Source organism: Coenobita brevimanus, chromosome 72, assembly GCF_032717465.1.
Source record: "Coenobita brevimanus isolate Jiangsu-jjx chromosome 72, ASM3271746v2, whole genome shotgun sequence".
Classification (NCBI taxonomy): Eukaryota; Metazoa; Arthropoda; class Malacostraca; order Decapoda; family Coenobitidae; genus Coenobita; species Coenobita brevimanus.
In genome coordinates, this window is record NC_137025.1 from 4,097,537 (window position 1) to 4,121,104 (window position 23,568).

General features: G+C 41.1%; 1 protein-coding gene across 1 annotated transcript in view; it reads left to right on the plus strand.

The window, feature by feature from the left end:
- Window positions 1-9,010: 9,010 nt before the first annotated feature.
- LOC145407197 (CD63 antigen-like) overlaps window positions 9,011-23,568 on the plus strand; it is a 213,643-nt gene continuing 199,085 nt past the window's right edge. The window contains exon 1 of the mRNA XM_080278234.1: window positions 9,011-9,123. Within this exon, the coding sequence (XP_080134360.1) occupies window positions 9,058-9,123 (66 nt within the window). The 5' untranslated portion in view covers window positions 9,011-9,057. The remainder of the gene's footprint in view (window positions 9,124-23,568) is intronic.

Sequence of the window (23,568 nt, forward strand, 5' to 3'; positions counted from 1 at the left end):
AAATGTTTCGGAGGGCCCAAGACCTGCCCACGGCCCAAACCAAATGGGCAGATTCGGGAAGTGTGGCCCGTTGTTTTGGGCAGACTTGGGCTGTCTGGACATTGCTACTCCTCACCCTGTCTTAGGGTGGGAAAGGAGGTCTGGATAATGATGATGGTGATGAAAACTTTAGTTATATAAAAGAGAGTTAGAGAGAGAGAGAGAAAAAAAAAATTGCAGCAGGTCCACATTTACCTTAGTGTATGGTACTAGTTCTGTAGCATGAAAGTAGTGGGTTAATGAGGGATAGCAGTACAGTCTGTTGCATGAATGTGTGATGAATTAGTGAGGGGTACTAGTTTGTACCATGAATGTGTTGTAGGCTACTGAGAGGCACTAGTTCTGTGGTAAGAATGTGTGTTGGGTTACTGAGGGGTATTAGTTGGGTACCATGAGTGTGTACTGGGTTACTGAGGGGTACTGATTCTGAACCATGAATGTATGATGGATTATTGAAGATGTGAATGTTGTTTCATTAATTGAGAAAATGGTGTTCCTTGGCCTTCTGGGTCAGTTGCCCTTGAAGATCCTCAAACCATGGCTTGAACATATGTAATAAAGCCACCCACCTATGTCAGGTGTGTTAAGGTCCCCTTTATTTACATACATAGTAAGTTGGTGATGGATATTGGTGCTGTGTCTTTATTGGAATTGTACTGTAAACCTTCTGCATAACAGACTAGTTAGGGAGGAACTGGGTATTTTAATCTGAAAGTTCACTAAATCTGATAGGCAAACCAAGATTCACCATGCCTGTATGTTAGTTCATTAAGACACGTTGTGGTACCGTAAGTGTTTGTGTTTTGTGCTTTGATTATGTTTTGGGCTCAGCGCGGAACTGTACAATGGAAGCCATGCCATCAAGTGGTCAGTCAGTCAGTTGGCCACTTCCACTTTATATATCGAACTATTCTTGTTAAATGCAGAGATTGTTTAGTTATTCAGGGAGTTTGTTAAAGCTGAAATTTGTTACATCTGATTTGTTATTAGGATGGTTTACTGTATAGTTGGCTACTGAGGGTTGTGAGTGTTGTTAAGATGCCAAGAATGTGTAGTGGGTAACTGCTGGATATTAGCATTGTCCCTGTATCAAGACTTTGACATTGATGAGTGGTGGAAAATCTTGTAAATCAGCTGCTTTCATATGGATGACAGCTTTGATGGGATTTTTAAAGATAACATTGGAATACCTCATCTTGCCTGTATGTGGGAAGAAGGGGTATGATGATGGGATGTGAGTAGTGTAGGGCCCAGAAAGGCTACAGAAATATGTAAAGTATGAGAAACATGCATGCATTGTGGGAAGAGTTATATATAGTACAGTAATTTTTCATTTCTCATTTAACAGTAGATTTGTTGTAAAAAAAAAAAAAAAACTACTGTTAAGTGAAATCACTTAGTGAGAGCTATGTTCCTGCAAGAAAGATAAGAAGTATCTTCTTAAATAATGAAAGTTAGTCTGTATGTATCAGATGTGAAGTGCATGACCAGTTTAAAGAAATTAGAGGTGTATTGAGAGCAATGTTTGTGTGTGCTATTTCAATTATGATTTTTCATTGCACGTCATTACCTGATGCATATTGGCTTGCTGTATGAAGTGTTCTGTGTTGATTCATAAGTTTTTATTGTAAAGCATCTAAAACGAGGAATTATGGCATCATTATGTGTTGTGGTCCCTGATGCTGTTTTAAACTTGATATTGTTTTGACCAAAGATTCATGCAGGGCTATCATCTGTCATCTGCCATTCTTAGTTCACTCCTGCCTTTCCTGGTTTAACTTAATATAGCTTTAACTATGACAGTTTTAGGTTGTCAGTTCAGAGTTTCTGTACTGTGATGCCTTTATTCAGTGCTACAAGACTCATCCATTTATGTACTGTGGCTTGAATATGCCAAGATGGAGACATTAAAGGACCTTAAACGAGAGGATTTGTAGGATTGCAATATATTTAACTGCAATTGTATAAATGTTGAGTTCTAAGAAGCTAAGACCACACACATTGAAAAAAATTATATATGAGACATGATTTGAGTTGAAATGTTGCATGATCTCATTGGTATACTAAGTTGCATGTCACTGGGAAAAAAAATATTGATGAATAGTGGAGTACTGATATATTTAAGAAAGTGAACTGGGATAGAGTGAAATATTGCAGTTAAGTCAGAATAAAATAACTTCAGATTTATTTTGGTCATTGTCGTTGTAGATGACATACCACATTGCACCTAAAGGCCGACAGAGGGTGCAGTGCTGATTAAGTTAGGACTGTATTCTTGAAAGCATCACAGTGATGTTTAGATGTACGGTAACTTTGTATTACTTGGGATTACAGAATGGCCTCATTTTTCGTATTGTAGATGCACTCCACATTCCCACAGAAAAAACTTTTTACACCTGTTACTCACACGAGGCATTAAGTAAGGGCACAAGAAATGTCCACATTTTTCATAACCCTTTCATTCAGTGGCATATTTTTATTGGGTATTGTTGCTGCCTCTTGATGAGTTTAAGAATGGGATAGGCTCTTCATAATGTAAGGGTTAGTCATCATTGTCTTCCCTTCACTACTGAAGGTCCATCCGGAGTTGAATAAAAATTTTTGGTTGTTTCTTAGTACTGTGTCATTGAAATGAAAGGTTTGCCATAAATGGTCGGAAGTGTTAAAGGAGCACATCAGTGTATAAGATACTGAGGTTTCGGACATTCAGTTAATGTATCTGGTATTTTGAGGTTCTTGGAGCCACAGCCACTGTTTCAAAGATCAGAAGGTGGCATCAGTGTATAATTACCTACCATATAGTAAGAGTCCAGTTGTCTTTATACATATTAATTGATTTTATTGCATGATTTATTTGGTGAAGTTTTTGCTCAGTTTGAAATTGTTCCAGCTTTTGTCGTATGTTCACTGTCCTCATTTTGTAAACAAAGAGTTACCAAGAAAGTTAATAATGGAAGGTGTTGTGATATTCCTGATATTGGTAACAGATCCTGCCTGGTAGTGGAGTGTTCATGACACATAGGAAAGACTGAGGATGCACACAAACATTTTCTTAGCATTACTTCAGCCCTTGTTCAGTTCAGTGGTCTTATCCATTCCATCTAATGGCGGATTTTCATGTTATTCTTACTCCATACAAATAATTTTATTCAACCTATGGAAGACGTATTTAATGAAGGGGGTCACTGATAGCTGTGTTAGTCTCACTTAGCCTGAATAAAATTGTATGGAGGTATCAAGAATAAAGAGCTCATCATGAGATTGGAATAGTTAACTAGAGTAGAATTATTGTGATTCAAGTACCCAGATTACTCGTAACTAGTTAGTGTTTTGTTTATGAATTGTTTGTGATTTACCAGAATAATGATTGTATACAGCAGATAACCATACGCACTGTATAACCATCCTTTGCCCTCCTTGCTTTTCTTTGCCATGAACTGTTGGAACTTGTACAGTGAATAGGTTATATCCAACAACTCATTTCAAATTCCCACAATCTGTATAAAGAAAGAAAAAAAAAAAAAAAAAGTAATTCAAAAAATGTACAGGCCAGTAAAGTCATTTATCCTTATGTGTTTATATATTTTAATGACTATTTTTTAAAGTGAACTTTACAGAATGATAGTTACATTTGCCATTAAGTTAATCATGTTATGATATGGCTAACTTCCAGTCAGTACAACTTGCGTCCATGTTCAAAAAAAAAATTCCTGTTTGTGTAAGAACTTGTTCCCATATTTTGGATCACTGGTATTTCTATGTGATTGCTTGCTGATGTCAGTCATCCAGCCTCACTTTAGTGTAACAGCAATAAGAGTTTGGTATATAGTTAATCCTTATAATATATAAAGCAACTTAAACCATCTTTATGCTCTCTTTTGAAGTTGTTTGCTTATTAAAGTTCCATTGCTACATGTAAATCTCATAGACAGTACCATTATACCTCATTTTGCAGTACTGGTCGTATGGAAAATGTCTTTGCATCTTGAAACATCCCTAATATATAACAAGAACTTACTGTGTTTGTATAGTCAGCAGAAGAAGCATTGCAACACATAGATTCAACATTTTGCAAGGTTATGTATTTTTTGTTTTATCTTCCGTCTTCCAGATCATTTTGTTCAACTTCGAGAGCATCCTGATACCGAATGGGTTAATGAAGGCTGTATATAATCCCTGTGGTTCAGAAAGTCTCCTGAATTGAATAAAATCATACTGGAAGATATCATCGATTTAACAAAAAATATTTTGTCGTAGTGATGGGGTTAAAGATGAACTTGAGAAATGTTTCCCATGATCCTTCAGTGTGTTTGGAAATTCAGAGTACCAAAAATTTCATTTTTTTATTTATTTATTTTTTTTTTCCGGGTGCATATATTACAAGAGGATGTTAACTCGGTTTGTCTGTCTGTCTGTTATCACTAATGGAAAGGCTGTTGAATGAAACAGCAGTAGATTAATAATGATTAAGGGCTGTCAAGGGAACAGGTGATATAAATTTTGACCATAAAAGGCAAGGTCAGGGTTAAGGGCAAGGTCAACTCAAACAGTCTCAATCCAGTTTAGACCGAATGTAATGGAAGGGTTTAGGATCAGGAAAGGATAAAGTGATTCAATTGTGAGGTTAGGGAAAAGTTAAATACATGGACTGTTAATTCAAATAGTTTTGCATCTGTTTGTATCCCAGATGGATGGATGTAAGGTCAACTGAAGATTAAATTGTTCTGAGAAGAAGTAAACAGTCAGATTCATGGGGATATATCAACTTAAACACTTTTGATCCAAACTTTGAGGAAGGATTGAGGTTCAGACATGGACAAGTTACTGTAATTCGAATTTGAGAACAATGGCACAAAGGGCAAGGTCATAGGGTAATGTCAAAGGTTTGCCTGTAGGCTGATTGTTAGATGTGATTACAGTATTGCACTTATTTTATTTTTGCTATGTCTGGACACTTTAATTCAGCTTAAAGGAAACTTTGTTGTTGTGAAGGAGGTTTATTAAGGCTATACACCATATGTCCCCTCCAAAACCAAAAAGTCTCCTCTAAGCTGAGTAAAATCATCTGGAAAGAACAGGAATTTATAAAGGGAGGGAGAAGTTGTTGTTGATACAGTTGATTAATTTTATTGACTTGTGGTAAACAGTACAGTATTTGAAAGTTTCATCCTATTTTTGAGTGGGGGCAGGGTGGGTCAGTGGTAGAGCGCATGACTCAAGAGACTGAAGGGTTGAGAGTTTGCGCCCCACCCGGTAGCTGCTCTGCTGAAGAGGTAGTGCTCTCCTGTCACCTAGCAGGGCCACATGATCAATCAAGGTCTCACTCGGGGAGTTCATTTCCCCATATTAAAAATTTTCCCAAAATTCATGTTTGTTGTAATTTATTACTTTTTTTTTTTTTTTTTTTTCCAAAAATGTGATCAGTTGAAGTAAGTTTTTGCATAATCTTTTCAACTCTAGGACATCATGATTACTTTAGTCTTGCTATAACCAGACAGTTTTATTCAGCTTTAGAGAACACCCAGTTACTGATACTGTATGTTAATAATAAGCTATGTCTCACCCTTACAGTTTGAAAAATCACTCGTAAGCTGAATAGAGCTGTCTAGAGATAACAAGGATAAAATGTGCCATACATCTGATCATTGAGGCCAGAAGTTATGAAGCCACATGAAATTTGTCACCAATAATATTTTATTCGGTTTTGTTTTTATTATTGTATTAATCCCTTTGATCCAGTGCTGTATTCCTACATGTATACTTGCATTCCCTAGATGATTTTATGCAGCTTGGGAATGAGTACAGTATTGGAACTGGGGGGGTTAGATTGAGCCATAATTAACCCCTTCACTGTCAGGATAGTTTCCTAAGCTGCTTTAAATCATCTATTAGTTGCAAGCATAAACTAGAAAAAAAAAAATTATTAGTATGATGGGGTAAAATTTTTAGGTAAATCTGAATTGTGGAAAACTGAGCATTCCTGATAGGTAACTTTTGTTTATGTTTTTAATTGAGTATTCTTTTAACTCATTCAGTTTGAGAATCTGTTAATTAATTCTTTACTATGGTACCATATTTTTTAAAATTTGTGTTTTATTGCACAAGATACCTCTCATAGTGATGTGGTTAGAAATGTTCTTCATTAACCCCTTCATTACATTTAAATTTATTTTTGCTACTGCCGGACGACTTTCTTCAACATATTGGGGACATTTTGTAAAGAAGGGGTTAGTGTTAAGCACAGTAGTAAGAAGCCAGGTTAGTTCGAAGAAAGTTGAAGTTTTATGAAATGTTCTTTAAGAAGAATTTTATAATGCACATAAGCTCAGTTTCCTTTTAGAATTTTGTATTTTTGAACAATTAAATAACTTTCCACAATAAATTGTGTTTAACTAGCCACAGTTCTCTCATAGGCAGGGGACTGGGTCACAAGTATGGTCATTGTCATAAGGTCTTGTATTAGTGTGTCAGCTTACATACCCAAAATTACATTCCCCAACTCTGCCCCACATAACTCTATACAATCCTCAGTAGTTCTTTACACTCTCACATTACCCCATAATTATAACTGCACATTTCCATACTACCTTCCCAATCCCATCACAATCTCTCACACCTCACACCCTCCCAACCATGTGCTTTCCCCCACAAGTAGAGTCAAGATCATAAGTTCTAATATTCCACTGTATCTGTTTACACTGTATGTTGTGTCCTGTACAAAGAGGCTTTGTTGTAAGTCGCTTTTTAAATATGATGGGAAAAATGCTTGTCTGAGTTCCACTGCCACTTGTAGAGATATATGCCATCAGGGGCGCACCCAGGAATTTTCTATGGGGGGGGGGCGTACTGAGGTGAGGTCAGGTAATCCGGTAGAGAGGTGGCGTGCGGTCCTAACGGACCCAGGTTCAAATCCCGGCTGGGGCAGGGAACAGTTTAAGGATTTGAATTTCATTAAATCAGGCTTTACTGATCTACCAGAAGACCCGCCGACATGTCGTAAAAATACCCCCGCTAATACCAATACACCAGTCCTGTATGAGACAGCCCTAGCATGTATTCAATAGGGACGGTGGGTGTTAGTGCCGAAGTGGTGACATGTAGAGGTGTATGGTATGTAGGAGGACTGCTGGGCCTTGATAGCAGGCTGTGAGGCCTATGCCCAGAGTCGGACACAAAAAAAAAAAAATAAATAAAAAATAAAGATAATTAATGGGAGGTCGCATGCAGCTTTAGAGGCGGAGAGCTGCTGGCTTCTGTGTTACTCTTTCTTTGTACTTGCCAATTTTTCATGTATTGCTGTTATCGAAATAAATATAAATAACTTTTCCAGGGGAGCGCGGTAGCTCGGTGGTAGGGTGTCGGGCTCGTAATCTTGAGATTGCGAGTTCGCGCCCCGCCCGGTGGCTGCTGTGTTTGGAGGGGTATCGCTCTCCTATCTTTTCTCCTCCGTGCCTGTAACCCTAGCAGGGCTATATGATTTGATGAGGTCTAGCTCGGGGATTAATCCCCCTTTAAAGGACCCAGAGAGCTAGGGGGGGGGGTGCCCGGGCCCGGTGCCCCCCCCCCCGGTGCGCCCCTGTATGTCATTTCCCCCATGGTACAGTAGCCAAGAAAGTTTAAATTTAATACTTTAGGTCAGCAACAATGTGCAAGTCTATGTTTAAACTTTGACTTGAATCTACTTAAGGCTGAGTTTCTTTGCCCTCACAATAACAAATAGTGGGAACTGATCACAAGACATTTAGCGTAGTGTCAGATGTGATCATGCTATAATGTTCATGTTCTTCCTGGGAAAAAAAAAATCCTAGTTGACTAAACTAAGCTTAAGTTTGTGAATCTTGGGCCTGGTTTCTACTGCATTGCCGTTAGTGTTGTAAACCACTACAATCCGTGTCCGTCCTGCCCAGCCTTCCCTTTTATAACACCCACAAAATTAGTAGTAGTAGTATCATCACCTCAATCCCCATTCTAACCGGAGAGGTAAATTGAGAACTCACGGAAACTCAGACAGCGTGCATAATCAAATGACCCCACGATCACACACATCTGAAAGGCTTTGGGATAATAGCTCTACCTCATAAACAGGAAAACAAAGCCATTTCAGCATGTCCCGCACCGCTGCAACGCAGATAGATTATGCGGTCGACGAACGCGACTTAACTCCGTCCGTCAGTGTGCGATTTTATTCAACGTCTGATAAACTTTTCTAGCTGGAGTAGTTAGCTATAGCCTTCATTAATTCCTTCAGTAACCAATGTCTTGACTTACTGGAAGAAAATCGCCTGGCGGTAACAAAAATACAATCATACGTCCTCAAACTGAGGTAATTTTAATAGACTACCGCCATTCTCAAAACTGCCAGAATTAAATTAAAAAAAAAAAGCCGATACCCCACGTCTCCAAAACTGCAGAAGAAAAAGAGGAAGAAAGAAAAATTGACTTTACAGCGAACATTTCTCTTCTCACCGTGCGCCAAAATCCTTCAGGTGCAATGTTTTTAGTTAAAAAAGAATGCTCCACTCGAAGAATGAAAGTGCGGGGTAAATACATGAAGTATTGCACTCCCCAGCCCTCCAAGAATAAACTCTTAAATACTTTTATTAAGTCTGAAACAAAAACCGTCTTCAGATTCGCACGAACATCGAGCAAACGATAACATTATTCAAAGAAGGTGTGAAAGATCTCACCCACCCATCTCCACGGTTCCCCTGACACTGCACCTGCACGGAGACTCCACTCCGTGTCAACCTCGCTCAAGAAACTAGTACTGTCAACCTTCAGCACTAAGAGCGCACGTTGCTCAGTCGAGTAATGCGTAAGCCACAGAATATAACTCAACAACAATACATTATCATTTTGCAAAGAAAAGATTTTTCCAGTGCCCGGGAATTATGTTTTAATTTACCTGTGTATTCCTCCGCGTACCTCCAGTCTGCTTCGTTCTCTCACTCAAAGTCAGTTGTGCCTGGACCTGTGACGGAAGTGGACTAGTGCGCGCGCCTCTCAGGCTCCTGAAAAATGGCTCTCGACACGGGGATGAAGTGTGTAAAATACCTCCTCTTCATTTTCAACCTGCTATTTGTGGTGAGTACAAAGTTTTGAGAAGTTGGTGCAAAAAATTAGATCCATATTGGTAATGTTTACATTGTTTGTTGGAGTTCGAGACGGAGTGCGGCATCTACTCCCACCCTTCCCCCCCTCCCCCAGCCTCCCTCTATTTCCTCTCCATGTTTTACTTTCCCTCTCCATAAAACTCCCTTTCATTCCATCCATTCCCCCCCCCCCTCTTCTGTTTTTCCTTTCCCACTCATCAGCATATGTCTTCGTTCCTTCAAATTCTTTTGTCCTCTGTCACCATGACAAATCTGACATTTCTTTCTTTTCAACATTTTATCTCGTAAACATCCGAAGGGTGACGCCTTTTCATCAGTAATGCCACCAGATGATTCAGTTTAGGATGCTTTGTAGACTACTAGAGGGATATATATATATATATATATATATATATATATATATATATATATATATATATATATATATATATATATATATATATATATATATATATATATGTATGCGTGTATTTTATTGACCCCTTCACTACGAGAAATTCCCCCCCAAAAAAAATATATATATATATATATATATATATATATATATATCGCCTGGAAGCAGGGAGAATAATACATAAATGACGTACTGTATATATTTCGCACAGATAGGTTTAATCCTACCGAACGAAATTATATCGTATGTTCTGTTCTAGCTGCATTTACGAACTCGAGCCCTTGAAACGAACGGCTGTGCTAACGGAAATTTCGTCTGCAAGAAGACAAGGAGTTTCTGCATTTTCTTTTTGCCCTTCAATGAAAAAAAAATAAAGATAAATAAAAATAAGGTAAAATGTAAATAAAAGAAACTAAATAAAGAAGGAATAGCTCAATAATTTTAGTTGTAACCAGTTTTTTTTTTTCTTTTTTCTTAAAAGACATGAAAGGTTTCTGCATTTTTCCTCCCCTAAAAAAAAAAAAAAAAGATCCCTCGCAATTGTTTTCCTTTAGGCTACTGATGGGAACAGGAGACATGAGAAGATTTTACACTTGTACTAAAATATAGAAGAAAGCGAAAAAGAAAAAAAAAAGTAGGGAGTTGATCTTTGTGAATTGAAGATAAACTCTCGTAGACATGTTTTTGCAGGAAAGACAAGGAGAGGAGATTGTTGATTCTTCCCATGTGTCTAGTTCTTCCTGTATGAATGAATAAGGATAGATGGGGAGTTCATTTGGATTGTTAGAACAGTTGGGAAATGTATGGATATTCTGGAGACTCCCCCCCTTTTTTTTTTTTTTTTTTTTTTACGATACCGGCAGTTTTTTGAAGCATGAGAGACCTCATGTAGTCTTTGTTTCGTTGCTACTTACACACTAATGCGGGATGCAGCCTAATCCCATGTAACGGTCACAAGTGCCCCATAACAGAGCGTCTAACATTCACGCACTCAGTTATTACGTACAATTATTGCGGCCGTGGGTTTGTGAATCCTGCCTTTGTTGGCGAGGAGACGTTCACTTGTGCAGAGATCCTCCTCCTCCCCTGCGGAAGGATGGGATGAGGTGGGATCAAGAAGCTAGGAAAGTACGATAGTGGGAGAGCTGTCAACAACATGCCTCGCAAAAGTATACCGTATGTATATATATATATATATATATATATATATATATATATATATATACCAGTATATATTATATATTACACACACACACACACACCCTGTATGGACGTTCCTCAGCTTTTAATTTTGTATACATGCTGCCTCCAGACAATTTTATTCGGCTTTGGGTGATAAATCAGGGTGTGAAGGGGTTGATAAAGACTTTTAGTCCCCATCACTACAATTGGTCTCTTCACAGCTTCACAAAATCATCCGGAGTCAGAAAAAATCCTCGGGCAGAAGGTGTTAATCTAGATCAAGATCTCTCTTGATCTAGGTGTTAATATGATTCATCTTGGTAGGAGGCTAGAATAATAAATTCGTTTCAACTTGTTATACCTAGCAAACTCTTAGCAGACTTTCTCCATATCTGACCGAGGAACAAATTTGCCTAAGGACGTAACTTAGTTTTTTTTTTTTTTTTTTTTTTTTACAGTATTTTGACAAATCTTTCCCCACCCCTGCCTCAGGCTCCTCACTTTCAGGTAGACAACTATCTATCAATCTAGTGCCAGACGCCTTAATCCTATAAGGGGTGGCCACAGACAAATCGCCTCCACATCGCCCTTTCCTCAGCCATTTCACTCCCCACCCCCCAGCTCACACACCCCTCTCATAGACCACTCCTCTCCGTCGCACCATCTCATCTTCGGCCTACCTCTCTCTCCCCCCCCACCACCTCACTAGCCTCTCGCTCTCCATCCTCTCCACATGGCCAAACCACCCCAATTTATTTCTCTTAACGCTTTCTATCATATCCGCACCACTACGCTCCTTCACTTCCATAAAACACCACATGCTCTTCTCAAATAACTAATTTTCACTGATCTCACTCGTGACTTGTGTCCCTTTAACAAGGTCCAAGGCTCCCAGCTTCACATCCAGACGTTAGAGTTGGTATAACAGTACTATCATGCAGCGACTTTTTTTTTTTTTTTTTTTTTTCGTGCTCACTTCCTATTTCTTATTACTGCTTTCAAAGAATCAGCAACCCTTCTTCCTTGTTGCACCTTTTCAAGCACTTCATCCTCCAAATTTCCATCCTTACTCACCACGCCAGCAATCCGAACACTTAATGTAAATGCACTCAAATTTTCCATTTCTTCGTCATCCAACCTCACTACTTTCCAGTGACTTCATTCCTGTCGAAGACAACTTTCATGTTGATTTCCACTCCCCCATCTCTGATACTCCCGTGTGAATTCCTTTGCTGCGCTTTCTTCTGTCATTGAGGTGCCACCGATGTTTTTTTTCTTTTTCTTGTTCATCCTTTATTTGCCGACTTTCGTTTGTCATTTTTTCTTAATCTTGCTTAGCCTTCAGCGACATCGTTCCCCAGTGATGGGGCTTGTACTGATTGCTAAATACCGTGTCCGAATCACACTCACACTGTTGACGGAGGAGTGCGAGGTGAACAGTGTTAGCTACGATTTTCCCAGACGGTGTGCCTTACTAACACTTTCAGTTCAGTGACGTGTATACTTGATTAATTTTTACCATATTCAGACATTTTAATTCAGTTTAGTTGACATTTGAAGATGGAGAGGTTAGTTACAGTTTTCACTTACAGTTTCAGCACGAGAGATTGGTCCTAAGTTGAATGATCATCGAGAGATAGGAAAAATACAGAAAAAGTACTCGGTAATGCTGTAAACCGACGTTACTGCATTGAAGGGGGTAAGCGGCCCCGAGCGTGTTGATTGATTACATTAAAAAAAAAAAAAAAAAAAAAATCTGCCAGCGTAACAAGAGGTATTACCGCCATACTCGAGTAAAAGCAGAACAGTAATAAGAAATAAACAAGAAGCAGATATTTAAAAAGGAGAAAAACAGTTATTGCAGTCCTCCAGTGGGTTCGTGGTTAGAAGCGTACGAGCCCAACAGAGCCCCTCAATCACCACTCCATTTTCCTTTCATTTCTTGTGTAAATTTCACTGCCTGGAACTCACGTAAGTACACTGTTCAAACTAAACCCACACGGCTTTTTAAATTTGTTTTTCCATTTTCTGTTCATCTAGGAGAGAGAGAGAGAGAGAGAGAGAGAGGGAGACTTTACGATAGTCCTGCCCATTGACTATCGGTACAAATATAGCTAAAAAAAAAAAAAAAAGTCTAGTGGTAGGCTGGGTGATATAATTTTAAGCGTCCACAAAATGCAAACGAATTAAAGAGCAAAGTTACCTGTTGGCGACTTTCACATGCTCATTTCAAAATAAATCAAACAAAAACTTGCATTATGACTAAATTGCATCATAAACGTACACAAAATAAGGAGGAGGAAGATAATGACGATGATGATGATGATGGCCTTGGGAAACTGATACCGTAGTCTGTAATGCCGTCAAGAAAACGTTGGTAGTGAGATCATCATCCTAACCCACTTCCCACGTATGGAGTAGGCTACCCTCGAATCTATAATCAAAGAGGGAGGGCACGCGGAACTTCAGGTAGACTTTGCTTTGTTAATGCGCTATGTCCAGAGTAATTGGCACTCATTTAAGCCTTTGAAATCTTGGCTCCGCGTGACTAGCAAAATCTCTCTCTCTCTCTCTCTCTCTCTCTCTCTCTCTCTCTCTCAAATATTTTCGACCTGAGAGAGAATCGTTGTGTGCTGTAGAGTTAAAAAGGGAGTGCCAGACCCACGTCGCATGCCCCCACGTACTGTACTGTACATGATTCATCTGTTCATATCGATCCCTTGTAAATTCCTTAGGTACCCCAGCTTACCTCGCGTTCTCATGCACATCACGCCCTCTCCCCCATCTGAAGACCTGCTCATCTAGTGTACCATACCCCTTTCACGACCACCTAGTGTACGGTACCCTTTTCTCCACCTACTGTATCCTTTTCATCACCACCTACTGTACCCTTTTCACCACCACCTACTGTACCCTGTTCGTCACCACCTACTGTACCCTTTTCATCACCACCTACTGTACCCTTTTCACCACCACCTACTGTACCCTGTTCGTCACCACCTACTGTACCCTTTTCACCACCACCTACTGTACCCTTTTCACCACCACCTACGTACCCTGTTCATCACCACCTACTGTACCCTTTTCACCACCACCTACTGTACCCTTTTCACCACCACCTACTGTACCCTTTTCATCACCACCTACTGTGCCCTTTTCACCACCACCTACTGTACCCTTTTCACCACCACCTACTGTACCCTTTTCATCACCACCTACTGTATCCTTTTCACCACCACCTGCTGTACCCTTTTCACCACCACCTCTGCACCCATTATGCCAGACCGTACCATCAAAGCAGTGCTCTTTCAGTCATAATTAAATTTCCTTATTGCACATCCGTCACTAATCTGCTAGTTTTCCTACCCTCACTACGCAGGCCAAAGGCATTCCCCAGGCCCCGTCTCCACTGGTGTTACGCACGACTTTCCACACTCATGCCTCTTGTAATTCTCTTGCTGCCTCCTAACTCTCTTGTTCATGTAATACTCCTTTCAGCCCTAGGAAGTCAGTTCCCCCCCCCCCCTGTTGTTGATTTCAGGCGATTTATCACCGCTTGAGAGACTTCGAATTGGAGGGGATTAAGGTAGCCATCTGTAGCTCCTTTGCCAGAGGGATGTTCTAATGAGAGAGAGAGAGAGAGAGGGGGGGGGCCAAGAATAACTTCCTCTGGTTTTACGTATTTAAGGCCTTCATCGTAAACATATGAACACGCAATGTATAATTTTTTACTTTTTTTTTTAAACCTAAAATGACGGCAAATTTCAACAGCGTAGCCACCCTTTGTTAAGTTTGAATAAGTGGTGGTTGAGTTGTATTGTTGTCAGTGTTATACTATGGGTTTTTAATTCACCGAATTCCCATGTTATTTTGAGTACTTGGATACCCGGTGTCGTATGCACGGAGTGACTTATGCTGAAAGTTACCGTTCCGCTCAGTGCGCATGCGCCGAGTGGCCGTTTAGCTTCTGTTTTGTAAGTATCCGCATGTTATCTCAAATTTTGTGCCATTTATCAACAACAATGTATGAAATATGTCACGAAGATAGCTGGATGTCTTATCGGCCTGTATGTAACTATAGGTCGATATATGAATATATATAAATAAAGATATATATGTATGTTACAGGCAGATTGTGAAATGAGTCATTTCGTGAATTAAGATTAGTTTAGTTTAGGTTTGTTCAGGTTAGGTTGATCGAGGATAACGTTATGTTAAGGTTAGGTTTGGTTAGGTTAGGTTAATTTAGGCTTAACAGAGAAGGGATCGGTAACTTCCAGCATAAAGTCACTCCGTGCATATGACACCGGCACGATTTTTGGGACTTATTGTTATTATTATTTCCGGTATCATTATTGTTAATAATTATTTTATTATTATTATTATTACCGGTATTATTGTTGTAATTATCATTAGCCTGTTTTATATATTCGATTCAATGCGGGGCAAACTAGGTCGTCACGTTTGCTTATTTCTTTGTTTACTTTTCAACTGCACTTGACAACCGCTTCGTGAGATCCTGCTGTCTTTAATGTGGTATATACACCTATCACCACTTCTGTGTTAATTACCGGCCGTCCCTGTTGCTTGCTAGCCTTGTCTTTCATAGCTATACTCCTTTTTACTCCAGCTGGGCCTAAAATTGCCGTATGTCCATCATGAGTGCGAGCTGTAACAACAGATTAACACTATATGATGGTAGTCACGGAAGAGTGTTATGGAAAAGATATGGAGCCGTAGCACTGTCTTTTTCTGTCACTGAGCTACGTGGAATAAGCTGTAAAAGCACGAATATTTGGACCAAGTTAAGGTGAAAGATCTGTAGTGTAAATAGTGTTATCGCTGGTGTTTCTGACTTTCAGGTGGGTCTAGCGGGAGATCAGTAAATTTCTTGGTAATGAAACCTAAGTGTTCACATCGCTCCCTTTTCCGGCCTGAGATCAAAATTGTCTTTACAAACATAGGTCCGTATCACTTCTCTAAAGATTGGATTACTGCATCCTTTTTATTCCCACTTGGCCGAAAATTGCTACCGTTTCTCTCCATCTTGAATGCTGAGATGTAGCAATAGATTAGCACTAAAATACGGTCCTTGTTCAGAAGTGCTGTAGAGAGGAGGTAGAGCTGTAGTGTTGTCTTTTTCTGCCGCTGGGCCATGTGAAATAAGCCGCCAGAAGACGAAAATCTGGGCCAGGTTAAGGTGAAAAGTGTAGGTGGTTCTGTGAAAAGTTAATGCAGTAATTGTTGCATATCCAGAAGTCATTTATACCCCGTTTCTGTTGTATCAGTGTTTTTAAGATGGAATGGTGATGGCGATGTAACAACGTAGATAGGCTCAATGGATAGAAAGGTAAATAGGTAGGCTCAATGGGTAGAAAGGTAAATAGGTAGGCTCGATTGATAGAAAGGTAAATAGATCGATACCGTAGATAGAAATGGTGATAGATGAATGTATAGAAATGTATCGGTAGGCATAAGGTTCGATGGATAGATAGAATGGTAGATAGAAGGATGAATAGATTGACAGACAGACGGATAGAAAAATGCATAGAAAGAAGGATGGGTGGACAGAAGGAGAAAATTGACAGGCAGATAGGTGAACAAATGTGTGAAGACGAAGGTAAACAGAAAGGCAAGAAGACAGACACAGCAATGACGTAAGCGTTTAGCAGTCCGAGCCTTAAATTGGTGGGTATAAAAGAGAATGAGGTGGAGAGGGTGGGGGTACCTGCATAGGAGGGAGGGGGGCGTGCTGTGAGGATGGAGGGGGGAGGTTGTTACTGTGTAGGGACATGAAATAGGACAGGCCGGTGTTGAGTAGGGAGAGACTGCCAAAAGGTCCGTTCACTGTGGTCGCCCCTCACAGGTAGCGGGATAAGGAAGAAGAATATAGCTGATGAGGTAGAAGAGTATGGTTATGAGGGATAGTTAGTTTTGTGGCACGGGTGTTTGTTAATGATTAGGGACAGAAATGAGGCGGGTGTCGTGGGGGGAGGATGAGTCGTTATTGAGTAGGGACAGAAATGCATTGAGGTGGATTGTAGTGACCGCCCCTCACAGGCTGCGGCGTTAGGGAGTGAGTGAATAAAGCTGTGGTAAAGGAGTGAGCATTCCCAGCCGGCAATAGGATACAATATTAATTCGGTCTCCCAAGGTCGCTGTCAGCAATCCAACATGCTTCGGTACCGCCATGGTGGGCTGTCTGACTGTTAATCTACTTATCTATCAATCTGCAGTATAGCTCAGTTTATCTCATTCCCCGTATGTAGTACCGTATGTGTGTGTGTGTGTGTGTGTGTGTGTGTGTGTGTGGCGGTTTCAATCCCACCGCTACTTTGGTTATCTATTAGCTATCCCATCAGCCTGAATGTCTCTGTATCTGTATATGGACATCTGTACGTCCATATGCCTATCTGTTGCCTGATCCACTATATTAATATCCCTCACCTCCTTCCCTATCCACCGAAAGGGGGATGGTAGAATGCCGGCAGAGGGCAGCTTCAGCCTGCAATCCACCGAGTTTATGTTTCAGATGGACCTGGAGCTACATCAGTAATAACTTCTAATACTGCTGTTTATTTGCTTAGGACAGCGCGGCACGGGTCAGCCACTCTTTAACTCAAAAGTCTCCATATCACATATTATTATATTGCTATAGTAGCCGCAGCGAGAAATGAACGCTGTGGTGGGGCAGCCGGGATGACCTGGGATTCCCCCAATGTAGCCATATCCACATGTCACCGACCATAGAGGTAGGATGTCACCGACCATCGGCCACCGCTGCAGCCCCGCTCCATGATCCTTACCCTGTGTCTCTGGCTTTCTCTTTCTCTCTCGGTTTCTATATAAACTGCTGTATTTCCGAAACTAATTATGAAATTATTATGACTTTTGTTCCACACCACCACTGAGGTAAAAATCAAGGAGAGTTTTCTGTATAAAGGTTTACCCCCCCATGTCTGTGGGCAGGTCAGTTCTGGCGAGTGTATAATTATAGGTCAGGCGGAGGTATCGGCAAGGCCGCACTCCCCCGCTCATATGCCACATTTAGGAGGGGGGGGGGGAACCTTTATACAGAAAACTCTCCTTGATTTTTACCTCAAAGGTGGTGTGGAACAAAAGTCATAATAATTTCATAATTAGTTTCGGAAATACACCAGTTTATATAGAAACCGAGAGAGAAAGAGAAAGCCAGAGACACAGGGTAAGGATCATGGAGCGGGGCTGCAGCGGTGGCCGATGGTCGGTGACATGTGGATATGGCGTCATCCCGGCTGCCCCACCACAGCGTTCATTTCTCGCTGCGGCTACTATAGTTCGGTAATAATTTGGTTTTCACTAATATTCACAGTACCGGTACCGGTACGTAGTTTTGTTGTGAAGGAGTTGGTGGCCGTGTGAGTTAAGATAAAAATTTAAACACGCCATTTTACATACATCTGAGGCTCAAGAAAGTGTATGAATACGATAGGCCTACATGGTGTCCCCGTGGTAAAGGTAAAGCCATATTGTGTACTGAGGACGTCATTGTTAGCTGTATATAGCTGACATTAATTCAGGGATAGGTAAGAGTATATTATTGAAACAGATTACTCGTTAGACATACTCGTATATGACCACATGTTTCCTGTATATGGGTATCTATATATTTCACAAATGTTCTCTTCCATTTACGTAATCATGGGCGCAGTGGTACTCTGCCACGACCACCTAGATAGCTAGCTTTAGGTACCCTTGACTCAGCTGTTTAAGAAAATATCAGATGGTAGGTTACATGAGACGAGAAAGGTTAGGAACAAAGGCTAAGACCGTATCATCCATATTAATTGCATTTATTTTTGTTTATCATAATGTGCTGTAGGCTCCCCCCCCCCCCTCCTTTTCTGTGTCTGGACATAGGATCCCCTTTTCCGAGGTTCAGTTATCCATCCACCCACGTACCTACATACTCGTATGGCATAGCACACCCATACACGCCACCGATGGAGCGTTATTACTCACGATCAGTATTGGGCGCTGCTGTTGATGTTACTGTTTTGACTGGTTCTGGTATGTTCGATGGGTTATCGGGAGTCTGGCTAGTTAGTCGGTCGGCCTTCTGTAGAAACCATGAAATACTGGTAGGACTAATCTCTTTGATTTTAGAATAATGTAATAGTATTAGGCCTATATTACTTTAATATTGCTTAGTTTACCGAAACCTAACATGTTCCCATCATGAGCCAGGGTTTCATATCGTTTCGCTACCAAGTTGACCAGCTGTATTTGTACGACCTCCTTCCCCCCCTCCCCCGCCCTCCACCCCTCTGTTTGTAGACTTATGAGCCCCAGACGGACGACACGGGCATGTTAGTTACTCGTTTCTGTCAACTCAGCCCACTACCTTTACCAGAAAAAGTTTTAATTTAAGGCAGATTTGCCAGTGATTTGATGGTATAGCCAGTGCAGGTTCTGATCAGAATAAACAAGATTGTGAAGATTGCCTAGTAAGTTATGTAGTCTATAACATTTGCAAGTCATCGCCTTCCTTGGAAAAAGAAGTTTTGCTACAAAATCCGTAGGAATGGTTTCATTGAAGTATGCAGTCGAAGGTAAGTGGCAGTATCAATAGCCTGTGTAAAATTCTGACAATATTTGTCAGCAGATGTAGGTAGTAATGGCAATACAGGTACTGGTACTAGCTGATCTTAGGTGGAGGTGCCGACCATCCACTCACTTTATATAGTGTCTGTTCTGAGTGGCAAAACAAATCCTTTCTTATATCCCAGGAAACCGGTTATTACGTTCCTGGTAACCATACTTGTATAACCAACACGTAGTCGCTTGTGATCTACTAGACTGAGTCCCAAACTGAAAATGATCAATAAGGGTTCCAGCCCAAGGGGAGGTTGGAGTTTATACCGTAGTTCACATACGGTATTGTTGCTCGGGGAAGGATGACTGGTAACTCACGCCTCTAATATGTTGGCTTTTGGCCTAACTCACTGGCTTCTATACGTTCCTCCTGCTGGACAGTGAGGGATTTGATGATGATGATAGTGAGGACGGTGATGATGATCGGATGGAAGGGTAATGCAAGTATAATACATTGCTTTGCGGAGGTGATTAAAATAGACTAAATTAATTACTATGGTGAGTGAATTGTAATTTGCGCCGTTATTATATTTCCGTCCCATACCTCATAGAATTTCTGATAAAATTAATGTATCTAATTGAAACCTGCCTCACATATTTACCTCAGAATAGGTGATGCGTTTAGTAATATAATGTATTGTTTTTTAAGTAATCCTTCTCGCCCCTCCCCTCATTGCAGCACCACCAACCCTGAGCATCGTTTCATCATTTCATAATTTGGGTCACACGGGAGAAAATTTGGCCACGTCCTTGGTCTACGAGGTTCTTAATTAATTTTCAGAGGTTCGTCTTTGAGTTGAGGTAAATCGTCTGGAGGTAACTAGAGGAAACTAGAAAATGCGTCATCGTGTTAAAGGGGTTAGGGCCTCGGCACACGTATTCTGACGCAACTTGTGTGATCGTGTTGGTCGGTGGTAAAAATTTGATTAAGAACACCGCCCTTTCACTGGACCACGTGTATAGGAGACGTTGACAGGGAGTGCAGGGAGAGAGGGAGGGAGGCGAGGAGGGGGGAGAAGGGATGGAAGAAATTAAACAGGGAAGAAGGAAAAGGAGAACTGAAAGAGAGAGTGCAGGGAAGAGAGAAGAGGGAAAGAGGAGGTGGGAAGGAATGACGAGTGGGGAGAAGAGAAAGGTAAGGGGGACCAGACGAGAGGGGAAGGAGAGAAGAGAAGGGGAAAGGAGAGAACGAGAGGAGAGAGGATAAATGTTTCTCAGCCTCACCTGCATCGTGTCTGGTATTGAGGAACGAATACCTGAAACGTGGCTAGATGATAATGTGTGTTCTTAGTCCAGATTTTACCCCATAAGCCTGCAGTCCACTGGGTTCACGTTTCAGATGAACCTGGTGCTACAGCTAGGCTACCACTACTATTATCCCCGGAGTACACGATCGAGCAGTTAATATTGGAGTATCTGTCTGTCTGATTGCTGCCTCAGAGTAAGGTCCTTTGTTACTGTACATTAATGGCAGTTTGTAATGATGTGTGAGAAATATTGATAAGTTAATACCAGGCCACTATAGTCAGTTTGATTTTAATCCTGCCTATGATCTCCAGTCTTTCAAACGCAATGTGTCCAGGCATCTCGAAATGAACGGTTCTTGAATTTGGCTCTCTGTTATCTAGTTTTTGTTTTTTCTTGGAGGGAACAGTTTGCAGGTTCCAGGCCTTCTTCCTTTGCATTAAAAAAAAAAGAAAAAAAAGAAACTGACGAAGATTAAGCCGTTTCAGCTGAGTGAGGTGTAGTGACACTGGAGGGTCGATATAGTAACCAAGGATGTCCATTCCTGCCTCGTAAGTAAGGCTTGTCGAGTTACACGCAGCCATGACTAAGGATTCTGGTTGTGAGTAGCCCAGTTCCACCAGATGAAAGAAAAAAATTATCGGTGGTAAGCGAACACAGGCCCAGAGTACTGTGGTTGATTTCCTACCTGCCAGAAGCCGTATTCATCAACATTCTTAGGCTCAGGTTGTGTACAAGGTTGTGTTTTGTAATTTAGGCTCCTGTCTTCACTTTTATACATACCAAGCAGTTCGTTACCAAAACAGAGTGAATATTAAAGTAAAGGATACGAGAAAATAAAACTTCATGGTATTTCACTGCCAAGGAGATTTATCAGTCGTAAAAATTGGTTAAGACCCTTTGTGAATGCGTCTTCAGAGGGGCCAGTGTCAAGCCTGGCACTGAAATAGTCAGACGTGGATGTGACACTGGCCTACACACACACACACACACACACACACACACACACACGCGCACGCACGCACGCACGCACGCACGGACGCACGCACGCACACGCACACACACACACACACACACACACACACACACACACACACACACACACAGTGGGCGGGGGGAATAGAACCTCGTAAATCATTGTAAAAAGAAGTGAATGACTAAGTTAGAGAGAGAAGAGAGAGAGAGAGAGAGAGAGAGAGAGAGAGATTCAGCTATTATTGATGTAGGATAACGTGTAGGATGAGGCCAGGTCTTTGGAACATGAATAGGGAAGGAAGGATGTGTGTGTCAGTTCAATGGACACTGTTGAAAGCTGATCGTACTGTTTACATGCAAAGGCCGATTTCCGATTATGAGTTTCAGGGCCTATCCAATCGCTGGCGGTAGAGATGATTGTGATGATGATGGTGGTGGTTGTGATGATGATGATGAAGGTCCCAGTGGTGGTGGTGGTGGTGGTGGTGAAGATGAGTGTCTTAGTGATGATGATGGTAGTGGTGGTGGTGGTGGCTGTGATGATGATGATGATGATGTTGATAATATTGGTGACGACGATGATGGTGGTGAGGATGATAGTAATGTTGATATATAATGATGCTGGTGGTGACATGGATGATGATGTTGATATAGATGGTGATTATGATGATGTAACCGATTTGATAATATTGGTATGAATGATGTTATTGGTAATGGCAGTGATGGTGATAATGCTGATGATGCAATTGTTGACATTAATGATGATGCAGAGGATGATGAGCTTAACCCTTTCACTGCGTTAACGTCATTTTCATTTTCTTTCGCCCTATTTCTAGACAAAGTTAATCTTAGGGAAGGCGTTCCTAAATGGAGTAGTTTTACATGGTGTTCAGTAACCTCTTCAGTAATAGTGTTTTTACCCAACTTGAAGGAAAAAATAGTTTATTGTCGTAATCCCGTCAAAACAGTATCTTATTCTTTCCAGTTTTACTCTTGCCACCACCAGGCGATGCTGCTGAAGTTAGGAAGGACAAAGCTAGGACCTCAGACAGTGAAGGAGTGATGGCGGGAACAAAGTGTAGGGGTGACAGTAGGAATAAAGACGTCCCCGAGCTGAAGGGGTTAATGCATAGCTGTTACCTGTGGAGGGATGGTGGTTTGAGGATAGCGAGGATAAAATTGAAGGGTCTGAAGGGCGGCTGATGCGTGGCTGGGTGGTGCTTAGCGCGAAGGATCATGAGTAATGCAAAGCGTGAGAATCGATACCATCAAGAGTGCTAAAGTCAGTGCTGAGAGTGTGCAATGGTGGTGGTGGGGTGGTGTGTTGTGGTAGTGAGGTGATGTATTGTAGTAGTGTGGTGTGGTGGCAGTGAGGTGGTGTGGTGTGGTGGTAGTGAGGTGGTGTGTCGTGGTGTGGTGTGGCGGTAGTGAGATGGTGCGTTCTGGTGGTAGTGAGGTGGTGTTGTGGTGTGTGATAATGGTGTGGTGTGATAGTGAGGGATGGAGATATTGCTGTGGTAATGAGGTGTGTTGGCAGTGGTGTAGAGGTGTAATGGTGTGGTGATGATTGTGGTGTGCCGAGTGACTAGTAGCCTGGTGAAGGTGGTGGGCTGTAGTGATGGTGGTGTATTTATGACTTTGTGGAAGCCTAGTGAATGGTGTGGTGTGGTGTGGTGTTATGACAGGGTGAAATGTGATGTGTTGACTGTGTTAACCTAGGGAGATTTGGTTACTATGTAAAGTGATATGGTGATAGGCCTAGTGAGGTTTGGTGTTAATGATGGTGATGGTGTAGAAGGAGGGTGCGTGATGTGTTCTGTGATGCTTTGAGGATAAGGTATGGTGTTATATATACTCTGCTGAAGTATGGTAATGTGTACTGTTATGTAAGGAGGTGTAATGTGACTCAAATATGTTCTCTCGAAAAAAGAACCAAAGTCTCGGAGCTTGCGAAAGTAGTCCCTTCCAAGAAAATCATAATCAGTG